Source organism: Rattus norvegicus, chromosome 2, assembly GCF_036323735.1.
Source record: "Rattus norvegicus strain BN/NHsdMcwi chromosome 2, GRCr8, whole genome shotgun sequence".
NCBI lineage: Eukaryota > Metazoa > Chordata > Mammalia > Rodentia > Muridae > Rattus > Rattus norvegicus.
In genome coordinates, this window is record NC_086020.1 from 133,190,020 (window position 1) to 133,203,878 (window position 13,859).

Consider the following 13,859-nt stretch of genomic DNA (forward strand, 5'->3'; position numbering starts at 1 on the left):
TCTCTTTTTGTCTGGGCCATAACTCCACTATCTTCAGAGAGGCAAACTCAGATCATTGCCCAAACAAAAATAAAATAATGTTAATGGCTCTAGAGTCATTAACATTATTTAAGTCTGCAACTCTAGAGTCTAGTTAATGGCTCTAGAGTCATTAACATTATTAGAGTCTGCAACTCACTGGCAAGTTAAGACTGGTAGACAAGTTAAAAGTAGGTTAGGCTAACTCTTGACTATTTGACATGGAATCAGAATCGCAGTATCTGGCAAAAGTGAAAGTGCTTGTTTATTTTTTGATTGAGAGGGAAAACAACTTCGTGTATTTACTGGACATGGGGCAACTTCCAAATTCTCTATCCTTTTGTAGGTCAGTGGTGGAGTAGCCATTTTAAATGTTATTATGTTAGGATATTTTTGCTATTACTTAAGACATGATTTTTGTAGAACACACTTTTACCGCTATTATTACTTGTTCAGCTAGTGCTTCAAAAGGAATGGTCAGAGTTGAAATCAGTGGGAACTTTTGCAATGCCACACTAAATCCCTTCTGACCTATAAGGAAGTTAACCTCCAAGAGAAGCTGTTCACCACTGTCTTTGTGCTGAATCTTTGCGTTTGTCAGACTTTTACCTACAATGACTCTTATCAAGAAGTCATGTGTCCGTAGTTCCAGGGACCACTCATCATCATGTAGTCTCAAGGACAGAGAGAATATATGCATCTACGGAGAGAAACTTAATGTTGTTGACGCCAAAACCTTCCTTACCGTTAAAACGGATGCTATAATTATCACGTTTTCTTGATTCCAATTTATGTATTGTTTATTGTCAATCCTATTCCTCAAGGAATAGTGTGAATTTTCAGGTATAATTTTGAAAATGTCATCTGAGTCTTGCCCTTTTTCGGCAATTATGGACAGCATATCCTGTGTAGGATAAGGATAAGCTTGCATTATTAGAGATCCACACGACTGAAGCCCAAAACTGTCTTTTATTGTGAATATGAGCAGAAGCAGTTTTGGAAGCAGAGGTCAAACTGAGAGGAATGAAGAAGACATTGAACTTCTTTCTGTTTTAACTTCCAAATACATTATTTTCTGTAATCCATTTTTTCTCCAATTTGAAACATTGTGGTTTTGTTTGTTCCCCAAAGCATTTTGGTGAATGGTCCTCTATTACTTTTTGTTTCCTTCTATGAATAACTTTCTCATGCATGCTATTCTAAATAACTATTGAGATATTTCCTTTTCAGAGATCAAATCACTATTTTACTTCCTACCTGTCATGAGTGTATTACAAATCATAAGTTTTGTATTTTTAAATAAGATTTTTTCACTATGCTTCAAAGACTTTTATTCTCCTTTTCTGTGACTTTTTAGTTTTAAATATGTCTAAAGATTCCATCATATTTAAGAACCCAAATATATCTCAATCCTTCTTCCTTAATTTTCCTCTGTGAAAAAGATGACTATACTCAGATTTACTCCACATTTTCTCTATTTCAAATTGATTACATGTTTACATACATGGTTACCAGAAATTTCTGTAGTAAAATACCTAAGAAATGGGCAGTAATGCTCATGTGTCTGACACGATAAATTTGTTCACTCAGCATAAATTCCTAATTTAAAATAGATTAAGTGGCATTTAAATATAGTCTAATAGGATTACATTTGTTAATGTATCATAAAAACAATGTGTATATCTAATGTGTTGATAACATAAATTAGAGTCTATGAGTATTTTTAATTATAAAAGATTGAGTAATCTCATAGCAATGATATTAAGGGATTTACTCCAAAGTAACATGGAGTCAAGAAGAAGCTGGAAGACCTTACAGTTGGGTTGTCAGCAGGGCACATCCACAGATCCATTTCCTCCAAAAAGCTGGTGGGTTTGGATCTTCTAAACAATCAGTGTAAAATATGAGAATACTATTTCTTTTTCCTTTTATTTTTCAATTTCTTTCAAGTACATGATGGTCATATTTAAGTGGAACTTATTTCTATTTTAAAATGATCTTACCTTCAAGACAGTTTATCTAAACCTTAATCAGTTTGCTTAATAACTTACTTAGAACAAAGGTGCTGTAGAGACCCAAAATGATACTCACGATTATTAGACCAGACATCTTTTTGTCTTCAAAAATACTGGTAAGAGATTTCCCAAAATAACATTTCTTTTTTGGATGTGGTAGATTTTGATAAGGTACTGGTGGGCTGGCATATATACTACTGCCTTTGTGTTTCTCTGAATCTAAGAAAGAAGGTAAATCATTGTTGTAAATGAACTCACTGAGCCCTAGCATACTCTCTTCATTCTACAGCCTGCATGCCTTATTCAATAACACAAACACACAGAAAATAATTAACATTATAACATTTATAATGACCTTCCTTCATAAGGCACTGTGTATATACTTATATGTGACCCATACTTCAGTATAAAAAGTAAGTTCTTGTGTTTGCACTGAAAGCCATGCATATACGTAATAGAATCAAGCAGTCATATAGCGACAATCTCTTCATCCCCCTCTGTGACTTTCTGTCTTACATGGGCAACAATATATTAACAACAGTATCTGTAGCTCACAAGACAACTTGTTTGACTGCATTTCTTTTACACACCTTGGCTTTCTCCACTGATCTGTGAGTTCAAATCTGAGATCATACCGTCTATGTCAATCATATGGGTATATTATGCTGTACTTTCAGATATTCATAAGAGACTAGCATGGTGGCACATGCCTTTATTCTCAGATCTCAGGAAGCAGAGCCAAGAAGATCTCTGTAAATTTGATGTCAGCTAGGTACATAAAGCAAGTTCAATGACAGCCAGAACTTTTACATAGACAAAATCCAATTCGCTATTGAGTTCCTATTCCCTTTATTTTACGAATCTATGTTAAGACTCGATATTATCACTGTAAGTATCATTTCTTACATATCCTTAATTTGTTACTTAATCTCATTTCTGGGATTAACCTATAACATAACACTGGACCAGTGGAAAGACGTTCTAAAATTTGGAGGCAATTAGGATGATACCTATAACTCACAGATGAGGTTTCCCTTAACATGGTTTAGCAAATTCTTCATTGTTGTTTGCTATAATTCATATTTTCAGTGCTCAAGGATTACAAAATGAAGTTATGGTAGTAGAATAACTATCCATACCCGTAATGCCCTCATAGGGATGATGATCAGCTGCACTTCTCGGCAGTGCATCATAGCCATGAGTACATGTCTTGCCACTGGGGCAGCTGCTGTGTCCACGTTCTACTTCCTTCATGGTGCTGGTGTTTGTTGCAGTATTCTGGGAACGTGAGGACTTCTCTCCGGGAGGATGAAATAGAGATGTTTCATACCAAACCTCAACCAAGTCCTCCCCGAATAGTTTTCGAGCATTTTCAATCATAAATGTTGTCAGAGATATCTGCAACAAATGACGGGGTCTCTGTCATTTTGAATGGTTGTAAACCACATTTTATTTATTAGTCTTGGAGGCTAAAATATGCAGTTCAAAATTCTGAGGAAAAGTTATCTGTTAAAATATATAGGGGCAGGCTTCTGTCAGAAATTTAAAGGATTGCGTGATCAAAGGTTCAAGTGTCATCACCAGAGTGCAGTGCTATATAAGAGTATGATTTCCAGCTTTTACATTGTGATGGCCACTATGTGATACATACTGTCCACTGAAATAGCTTTGGTTACATTTGATACATACATGTATGAGCATCATTGTAAGGATGCCTATAGAAAGGCAGAGCTAAGGAGGGAGGATGGCCTCTGTATGTGGGTATCATCTCACTGAAAGTTCCCATGGGCTGTCTAAAATGCAAGTGACAAGCAAGCCTATCTGAGCAGTCAAATTCACATGTCTTAGTGCAGTACAATTTTAACAGCTACATCAATATATCAATGTGTCATTTCTTCACATATCCTTAATTACTTAATCTTAATACAGTGATCACTCAGTGCAGATGCAATCGTAACATCTTGATCTAATGGTTCATTATATTGGGAGGTATGAAATTAGGTCTACATGGAGGAAACGGGATAATTATGGATCTCCAATGGCATGTACTTTGGAACCCCATCTTTTCCTCCTGATCTTTGTTTCAACAAAATGTGAGAAATATTGTTGTTTCTCAGTTGGGCTGTTTTACAATGTGATCCTTACAGATCCGAGGGCAATTGCTCAATTAATAATGAATCAGAAACTCAAGTACTTAGAGTCAAAATAAACATTTGATTGCTATACTGTATAGACTTTGGTATTTTATTATAGTATTTGAAAGATGGCTAACATAGAAACATGTACTCTATAACCGATCTCATAACCAATCATAACCAGCATCCAGAGGCCAATGGTATATTTAATCATACTAATCAGGGTCCTAATGAGCATATCTGATAAAAAAATTCAAATTGCATTTCCTTTGCTTTGTTGTGGAAACCACCTTGAAAATAGGTACAATTTCACACATTCTACACTGATTATACCAAAATTAATTTTTGATTACTGAACCCAGTACCTAGAATTATTATTATTGTTTGTATCATTTCACAGCATTTTTTCTAAATGAGTTAGTCTAAGGATTTTCAAAATGACAATAAAAAAGACTAAGTCATTGGTCTCAAATACCCATTTCTATTTTATTTAAAATGCATCAGTGTTTCCTCCCTTCCCGAAGAACCCTTTCAAAGCTGTATTTAATTTATGAATTGTAACAAAAATAAAACAAAGCAATAATCACAACAAGCACCAACAAATTCTTGAGAATATATTGAGATATTCCTATTTTCTGGTTTCATTGTAAAGGCGTAGCAAAGCTAGGCATAAAGTTCTTTTCTAATTACCTTTTTAGCAATGTCATTTGTCCCCCCATTATTACAGGAGCTGGGCATGAATAAGAGACATGGGGCTATCCCACAAGATAGTTGGTAAGAAGACATTCCATTAACCGAAGAATTACTTTTAACTTCAAATAAAATTTGAAAAAGTTGCCCCAGCAGAGCAGCATTTGCAGTTGGCAGTTTTTCTAAAAGACTGAACACAGAGACAGTTATTTTAAAACAAGTATACTCAATGTGTAAAAATGAAGGAAGGGAAAGATTAATTGTAGCAAGTTCAGAAGCTCTCAAAATAAAATGAAAGAATTTGTACTCAAATTGTTGCTTACAGTATTTACCCAACTCAGAATAAAAGACAAATATTATTGGAATATGAAGTTAAGATTGTAAGCCTGGGCTACTGTAATTCCCACTCTAACTCACATTTCTGTTGAAAGTGTCTCATGTTTGTGAGCAATTGAAACCTTTTGTTGTCTGACATTGTTTTTAGTAAATTTTTTCATGATATATAATCTCTAATGCATGTAATTACTTCTATTACTTCTATTGTGATGATGTTGTTCACAGAGTTGGCCAACAATTACCTCTGCACTGCTGCTAATTTCTCTTCCTCGTTGATCTTTTCGGTTACAGAAATCCATTCATCATAGAGCTTTGAAGTCATCAGACTTCCTTCAATGTTTTGTAGGAAGTCCTTATAAAGAGGAAAAAATATTTTGTGAAAATATTAATCATGGAAATTATTCAAAATACATTCACCGATCAATTTCAGTTTAGTTCCAACTTTCTTCACAGCTCCCAAAATTTCCCCTAGTTAGAACATTCCTTGATATATAGGTCCAGTAAGTTTCATCTATTCAAACTAGAAATCAAAGGACAGATTTTCAGATTTACTTTGACTAGAGAAAAATCTTTCTTTAGCTCAACATGCATCTAGTGGATGGCTGAGAAAACTAGCACATATAAGGGATCAATACTTCAGCTTGAACACTATGTTAAATGATAGAATCATACAATTATTGTAACCACAACAAAGGCAACCATAGGAACTATTATATGATTTCTCCAGAGCAAAAACATGTCCGTTATTAAAAGCATGGATGCACATGTGGTCATGGTTCTTAGGGAATATCCTGCCCCTATTTCACTAAACTAGTGTGACTCCTACCTGTATTATAAATATTTAACTCAATATTCACAGAAAATATAGCCCTTACCCATCAAAAAAGTTCTCTTTGCAATGGATGGAGACTATTACTGAAAACCACATCTAGTCAAGGTACAAAGAACAAAATATCCCGTGACTCTGAGCTCCAGATTATACATATATATACAAGTCCTGAACTGTGGGCTCCAAACATGTGTAAAGAGAGTCAGGAATATTGTACACCTGAGAATAGGACAGTAACATTTGCTATGAGATTTGGGCTCCTAGAAAGGAAGGCAGAGTTTACTTTTGATAATCCAACATTAAGCATTACTGCTTAAACAATTTCTGAGCAAAACATCATCCATGTTATTAACACTGACAGAGGAGACTTGGAGCTTATCAGGTTTCTCTCATACATATCTACTATCAATCAAGGGAATGCAAAATGAAGAAAACTATTCCCATACTCAGGGGAATCCTGAGCATAGATGAAGGAAGTACTCTCCCTACCTTAAAGATCCAGGCCACTACATGCACAGATTGCTTGTTCATATCCACCTCTTCGTCTGAATCCAATTTGTCCTTTACTGTTTGGCGCAGGGTTACACTTGGAGATACTGTAAAGACACCCTTGGTTGTGGGCCCTTTCCTTTTTAGTAGGGACAGCATGTCCTGAGAAGAAGATTGAGAAACACCTGTCAGGCTTCATGCAGCACAGGGCACGATTGTCTCCTTGAGAAGCAGACCAATGTACAAAAGTGTAGTTCAAGGACTGGCATGAACACAGCGGACCTTAAGCTGGTTTTGTGCCTCAATCTTTTGTTGTGCACATCCTACCCTAATATTTACCCTTTAAGATCAGACAACGTTTCTTTTTGTCAGATTTTCCAAAATACTTGAGATTAAATCAAAGTTTTCCAATAGACAGTACCTGAATAGCACTGTCTCATCTTTCTATTGGAAAACCAATGATTTGAGACACAATTTTTTTACTCCACATGTTGATAGAAGTGAAGGGATCAGGTATATAAGAAATAGGATTTTGTCTTAGGCAAGCCAGAGAAGAACCATGTGATACATACCAGAATTGCTGAGGGCAGTTTGTTATCATGACAAATGGAACTGAGTTCTCTTCCAAACAGTTTTCCTCCCTTATTAACTCGTGGGCTACTGCATACTTGGTCCTGGTGGCGCACAGAGTACCTGTGCCACCACGATGTTATAGAAGTTTTTGGTTTCTTAAGAGTTTTTCCATTTATATCTGAGGAGGAGATGTGATCATCACATGGGATAGTATAATTTATACAGACCTTTTACAAAACGAATTTCAATTGTTAAATGTCCTTGTTATAATGGGTTAATCATCCTGTTGTGTTTATATAGCCTTCTTCCCATATACCCTACACTGTTATTAATCTTAGTTATGTCTCCAAGCCAAGGTCTAGTGTTCTCCAGTGGGAATTCTCACAAGATGATGCTGTCTAACTCCACACTGTATCATTAAATACTAGATACATAGGTTGAACAAGCTCCCTGAGCTCTGTACAGGCTGCTGCTTATGTAGTCACATTCATTTTCCTAGATACCCTCACTTTATTCATATTAAGAAATTTTCTATTTTCTTCAACTATCATGGTGAAACTCTTTTCATCCTATGTTTTCTTGTTCAGCATTTTGGAGAACCATTGTCAAGTTTATTTCAGCATCGGCATGTCTCCCTCATGAGAAAATATACATGACTGTGACCGACACTGGACCTGTCTTCCTGTAGTGTAAGTTCAAAGCTGAAATCTAAGTTTCTTTTTCATTTTGAGTTTTCTTTAGAATATTGGCAGAAAAATAAAATTTTAAATATGTTCCTTAAAACAAATAAATTAAAAGTAAACAAATGAGTCATACAATACAATATAATATAGTATTCTTCACTGTAGAACATATTGTCTGCCTGGGTATCTAATGCAAAATCATGAGGGCTGAGATCACAAGTAATAGAATATAGACTGAGAAAGATGTTTAAGTGTGTGTGTGTGTGTGTGTGTGTGTGTTTGTATGTATGTATATATATATATATATATATATATATATATATATATATATCTCAAAACCAATTTCAAAATATTTGACTCAGAATTGTTTCTGTCTAAAGGAAATGAGGAAATGCAGGGTCCAAAACTGGAGCAGAGACTAAAGGAAAAGTCATCCAGAGATTGCCTTAACTTCTGGTCCAAACCATCCATAGACTCTAAACATGACAATGTGGCTGATTCAAAGACATAGTTGCCGACAGGGAGCTGACATCGCTGTCCTCTGAGAAGTTCTACCAGCATCTGACAGAGACAGATGCAGATACTTACAGCCAACCACCCGACTGAACCCTGGGTCCCAAATCGAAGAGTTAGGGGAAGGAATGAATTAGGAAAAAGTGATATCAACCCCATCAGGGGATTAACCAGACCCCTCAGAGTTGTCAGGCCTTAGCCAAAAACCCAAGAGTACACATAGCCAGTCCACAGGCTCTGCTAGATATGATACAGATGCCTGCCTGTTCTGGCCTCAGGAGGAGGGGATGTATTTGTGTCTGCGGAGGCTTGATGCACCAGGGAAGGGGGTTGCCAGAGGGTTGAGATGGGATTAGGTAGGTTGATGGGGAGCACCCTCTTAGTGGCTACGAGGGAGGGCAATGAGGTGGGATATTCTTGGTGTGGGACCAGTAAAGGGACAGCACTTCAAATCTAAATATAATAATTAATATAAAAGGAAAAAATTAAAAGAAATCAAGACATGTAAGCGGGAGGTTTTCAAGAAAGGAGAGTAAGGAGCAATTATAAAAGTATTTTATCATTTCAAAAAATATTTTAAAAAAATTCAAAAGCTCCAGGATATCAATGTTAGGGGCAAGTCAACTCTAGATATAGGTCTAAACAATATTTGTTAAGTGATTTGAAATGAGATTAGAGCCTGGGATTCAAGGTTAAGGTGATTTCTATTCAACCCTGCAACAGATTATCTTCATATAAATGCATATAATTTTTCTATGTAGCTTTCATTGCAATAGGATGCCAATATGCAGTTCATAAGTCATTTTGTGCTCTGGTCATGAAACCACTTGATGAAAAACTTATCAGGATCCATGTCCTAGACTTGTAATTATAATGGGACAAACGTGTGTACACAATGTCTTGGCATACCAGTTTATGGTAAATATCTGCCTGGACAAAATGAAATGTTCTCCCTATAAACAAGACTAGACTTCACATCAGAATTTAGAGTTCTCCTAAGATGGACCTGGAATATAGTGTTTTAATTTTCATATTGTTTTTTAGAGTGCCCCTCTCCCAGGCAAGAGAATGATAGAATATTATGATATTTTATGACAAATTAAAATGGGAAGTAAGAAATCCACCTGAAAGAAGATGGCAAACTCACTTTTTTCCTGCAGGATTCTTTCTGAGTCTCTGGGCTTTAAGATGAATTGCCCCTGTGCATCAGATGTTAGATATTTCTTGAACAGCTGAGGTAAGGAATTTATACTTGTAAAATTTCTTAATTCTTGTGGACGGAAGTTCTTTTGAACATTTATCATCATAATGTCATGTGGATACTCATGCCCTATGAGCAAAAAAAACATGAATTGTAACTTAAGTTACTGAATATGGACAAGCCTTCTGATACAATTTAGAAAGCTTTTCTGTATTTCTCCTCCTACTCATTCTCCCCCTCTTTCTGCTCCTCCTCTTCCCCTTACTCCTCCTCCTCTTCCTCCTCCTCTTCCTCCTCCACTATTCTCTTCCTTCTTTTTCTTCTTCTTTTAGCTAAGAGGATTTTCTCTAATTATCAGCAAATAATTTTTAAAAAATTTTTATCAGAAACAAGATGCCTAGAGTTTTGGGGGGGTTTTTTGCCTTTCAGGCAAAATTCTGTTTATCAAATAAAAAAGCACTGAAAATTTCCAGTCATTTTTTTCTCAGACTTCAGATTGATGCTTATGTTCATTATCTTGTGTCTGAAGTTTATACTAGTTATTAATTATGATTTAAGTGAATAAAATTATGTTCATGTCATTTTGCATTAATGTTTGAGTATAAGACTAAATAAGAAATACATTGAGAATTCACCAAACTCAGCTACTGCCTCCTTAGATTTTCCTTTTATTATTACCTTGGAGTGGTCTTGGAGCTTTCCCATGGCCAGGGCAGAACCACAGCTGATAATCTTCAATGTTCTAGAAGGTAAAAGAACCAACTGTCACAAATAAACTGACATCAGAGTCTTGAAGAGTCTATCCATCTCCTTTACTTAACATTTCTAGCTCTCTGGATGGGAAATTATTTAGACCATTGTTAATCATATGTCTTCTTACCACAGACTTGAGTAAACAGGACTGATTTCAGGAGAAAGAATTAGGGTACTTGCCTTACCTCTGTGAGGAAGCCTTAATCTACTGATCAACAACAAAATGAGAAATTGCACCCAACCACTATTACTACCTAAGACATATATTATAATGAAATTTCTATCATTTGCGCAGACTCTGTGCGAAATACTGAAAATGGACTTAACAAGAGCACACAACCTATTGCCCTCAGATGCATATATTCATGGTGACTATGATGACTTTAGCAAAGTAACATTTGAAAGATATGATAACTTCAGCTACAGTGAAGAAAATAGTCAGAACAGAGTCTTTGAGGTTAACTAGGAGTCAAAACAACCTTTGGTTTTCATTCAGAGATGTTCAGTCTGTGGAGATGAAGGACATGTGTCTATCCTGAAACATACGCCCAATGCTGAAAAGAAGTTCTAGAACATATTTACTGTACATAGTGTTATGGATCCATTTCAAGCAATCATCTAAACTGAACATTCTTTAAAAAATTTGAGCACCATCCATAAGTAGCTCTAACTAGAATTCTTATTAATTTAATTTTCTTGTAGATTCATATTAAAGCCAGTGACATTGTCCCCAAGAGTGTTAAGTATTAAGCTATCAGACAAAAAGCACTCCAGCAGAAACACCACCAACACCCATCTATACCCCCAACATACAAAGAGAGGAGATAATGCGAGGGAAATAGGACGACTCAGAGTGAGAGAGGGAGAGACAGAAGGGCATAGAGATGGAGAGGAAGACTGACATACAGATTCGCATTGTACACACACACAGAATGTGATAGACAAGGACACACACAGAGAGAAACACACACACATACACATAAACATATAAACACACACTCACAGTTACACAGAGATACACATGCACATTTAAAAATAGAAAGAAAAATATATACAAAGATATGTACACAGAAAGAACATAGGAATATTGACACATTTATTAAAGATTTATTAAAAGTTAAAAATAAACACACCAGAACATGTACTCTACACAGAGACATAAAAACAAGTAGAAATTGGAAAGCTGACATAATTACATACCAAATGGAGAATATAGTCTAATTTTCAAGAAAAGAAACGAAGAAAACTATTCCCTCTAACATTGGCATCCTTTAAATTAGGTGTGAGCATATCACAAATGAATCACAATTTATTAGAGTGTATCTCTATTATCTAGTGAAACTAAACATGTAGTTTAAAATATTGGGCTATGAGTTTCATTTCACATAAAGTAGACCAGAATTTAAGAAAAAATGTCACCCTAAGGACTGTTGTTATGTCTTTGGTGCCTTCAGTTTCAAAAGGATCTATTTGTACAATATGATTTGTAAAAGTATTGTGATCAAATTTCTTCTGTATTTTCACATTTCCACCTATGTGAATCTCAGAAGAACATCTCAATTTTTAACTCAAAGTAGATTAAAAGTAACTTACATGTTTTGTCATCATTGGTAGTAACTTGCTGATTATGTCATTCCCCGTATCGAAGTTTGTTGCTGGTACATATAGAGGCTATAGAATGAACAGAGAGAAAAATGTCATAAAAATCCTGGAAAGCTCATAAATACAAAATTAATATGATTTAATCATTATTTAGAATTTATAATCTCTAACAACACCTTTTATTTTCTTCCCATAAGATATGTCTGGAAGACACCCAGTCTAACATATTTCTCGTAAAATTTAGTACTTGGGACTTGAGAAAACAAACAGAACTACAACAAGTTTTGTATGTTAAAGGGTGACTGAGTTGCCACGGGTGATAGAGCTCAGAATCTTGATTTTTCTTTCATTATGGCAGAAGGCAGTTGTGGAGGGAACTTAAAAAGAGAGCAACCACGTTTGCTTCCTCCCTACTGGACTTCCATCGTTAGAACTTACTTCCATGGGCTACATGTGCACAGTTCTATGGAAATGAGGATGAGAAGCAGCTATGATTTCTATAAAAGTTAAAATTAGTGAGCACTCCCATCATATGAGGCTTTGTAAATATTTAGATGATATACAGATATTGAATGTTGAGATCTTTATAGTGATAGATCTAAAAATCCAAAATGAATATTTTAGAAACAAGATCCCATTTCTTAGCACTGCCAGGAAAAAACGAGGTATTTGTACTATTAGTTCTCTACTGCCTCCCACATTTAGAATCTGCTCCAGAAGCCTAGGAAGACAGCAAGAAGAAAAATAGCATGAAATCAAAGCATAGTAATCTGAAAAGAAACCACTGATGTCCTGGAAATCTAATACATAACCAGACAGAGAGTAGATAAGAATATTTTTAGGAAGTTAGTTTCTATATTATCAGATATCTGTGATGAGGATTGTTAAGTGTCTAGGAAACAGTTCCTTATATAAGACACACAACACAACTGTGTGCCCTGTCACTATCCAGAAAAACAACTTTGAATCAAGATCGAAGGATACCAATACACAAGCCATTTCTTTCACAGGTTTCATTATTTTTACAGTTATTTTTTATTAATCAACTGAGAGGCATAATCTAATACCTTAAAAATGATTGTGTGTGTATGTATGTGTGTGTGTGTGTGTGTGTGTGTGCCTGAAGATACATCCAGACCCTAATGTTTCATGTCAGATTAGTTGAATTTTATGAACAAGGGAGAACTTATACTAACTGATTTTATATCTTGCTATGCAAAGGTTAACAATTATTCAAAATTATCTTACAATATAAAAAGATATAAAAGCTCTGGTCTTGTGGTTATAATGTAACAAGGAAGGAACCAATGTGAGGTTTTGTTCAGAATGTAAAATTAATCATCTATGGATGAAAATATAGATCAGGGCTCAGAAATCATACATAACAGAAGGAAATAAACACCTGTAAGTTTGCTTCTTACACAAAAATGACACATTGAAATAAATGCATCCAATCAAATAACACATACTCTAATACACGTGCACACACACATACACACACACACACACACATACACACACACATACATATTAACACAAACACAAAGACACACACACATGCACAGGAACCCATACACACATGCACAGATACACACACGCACAGACACACACACACACACACACACACACACAAACACATGGGCACACATACACAAACACACACACATGCATGCACAAAAACACATACACCCATGGACAAATACACAAACACATACACACACAGAGAGTGAGCATAGCACAATTAAAGAAAAGTAAAACATCTGACATTTTGTTGAATATCTGAAAATATCTAGATAATTTTAGGACAGCAAAGTTTTATTATATAGAATTCCACACATGAAAGTGTAATAATTCATATTGGACTTTAATTTACAGTATTATAAAATATTTTGTGTTCAGAGCATTAGAAATATATTAAGGTCTAATTAATGATTGCAAAGATGTGTATTATCTCTATCTGATGTTGATTTTGTTAATAAAGCAGACAGATTTTAATATAGAGAATTTTAAACAGAATATTTC

General features: G+C 35.2%; 2 protein-coding genes across 13 annotated transcripts in view; one reads left to right on the top strand and one right to left on the bottom strand.

The window, feature by feature from the left end:
• Tgap1l12 (GTPase activating protein testicular GAP1 like 12) overlaps positions 1–13,859 on the top strand; it is a 697,215-nt gene that overhangs the window by 305,430 nt on the left and 377,926 nt on the right. For all 4 annotated transcript variants that reach the window (XR_005500942.2, XM_063282873.1, XM_039103653.2 and 1 more), the window contains exons 13-14: positions 7,673–7,774; positions 9,442–9,518. The gene's annotated coding sequence lies outside the window, so the exon portion shown is untranslated. The remainder of the gene's footprint in view (positions 1–7,672; positions 7,775–9,441; positions 9,519–13,859) is intronic.
• Positions 1–13,859, bottom strand: part of Tgap1l8 (GTPase activating protein testicular GAP1 like 8) — a 62,811-nt gene that overhangs the window by 36,870 nt on the left and 12,082 nt on the right. For 7 of the 9 annotated variants that reach the window (XM_039103646.2, XM_039103644.2, XM_039103647.2 and 4 more), the window contains 10 exons: positions 11,829–11,906; positions 10,161–10,224; positions 9,429–9,611; positions 7,085–7,263; positions 6,513–6,674; positions 5,437–5,546; positions 4,859–5,048; positions 3,173–3,431; positions 2,110–2,252; positions 764–922 (listed from right to left, as the gene is read on the bottom strand). In XM_039103646.2, the coding sequence (XP_038959574.1) occupies positions 764–922; positions 2,110–2,252; positions 3,173–3,431; positions 4,859–5,048; positions 5,437–5,546; positions 6,513–6,674; positions 7,085–7,263; positions 9,429–9,611; positions 10,161–10,224; positions 11,829–11,906 (1,527 nt within the window). Of the gene's footprint in view, positions 1–763; positions 923–2,109; positions 2,253–3,172; positions 3,432–4,858; positions 5,049–5,436; positions 5,547–6,512; positions 6,675–7,084; positions 7,264–9,428; positions 9,612–10,160; positions 10,225–11,828; positions 11,907–13,859 lie in introns of those variants that run through there. The other 2 variants (XM_039103648.2, XM_039103651.2) reach the window with 2 other exon arrangements.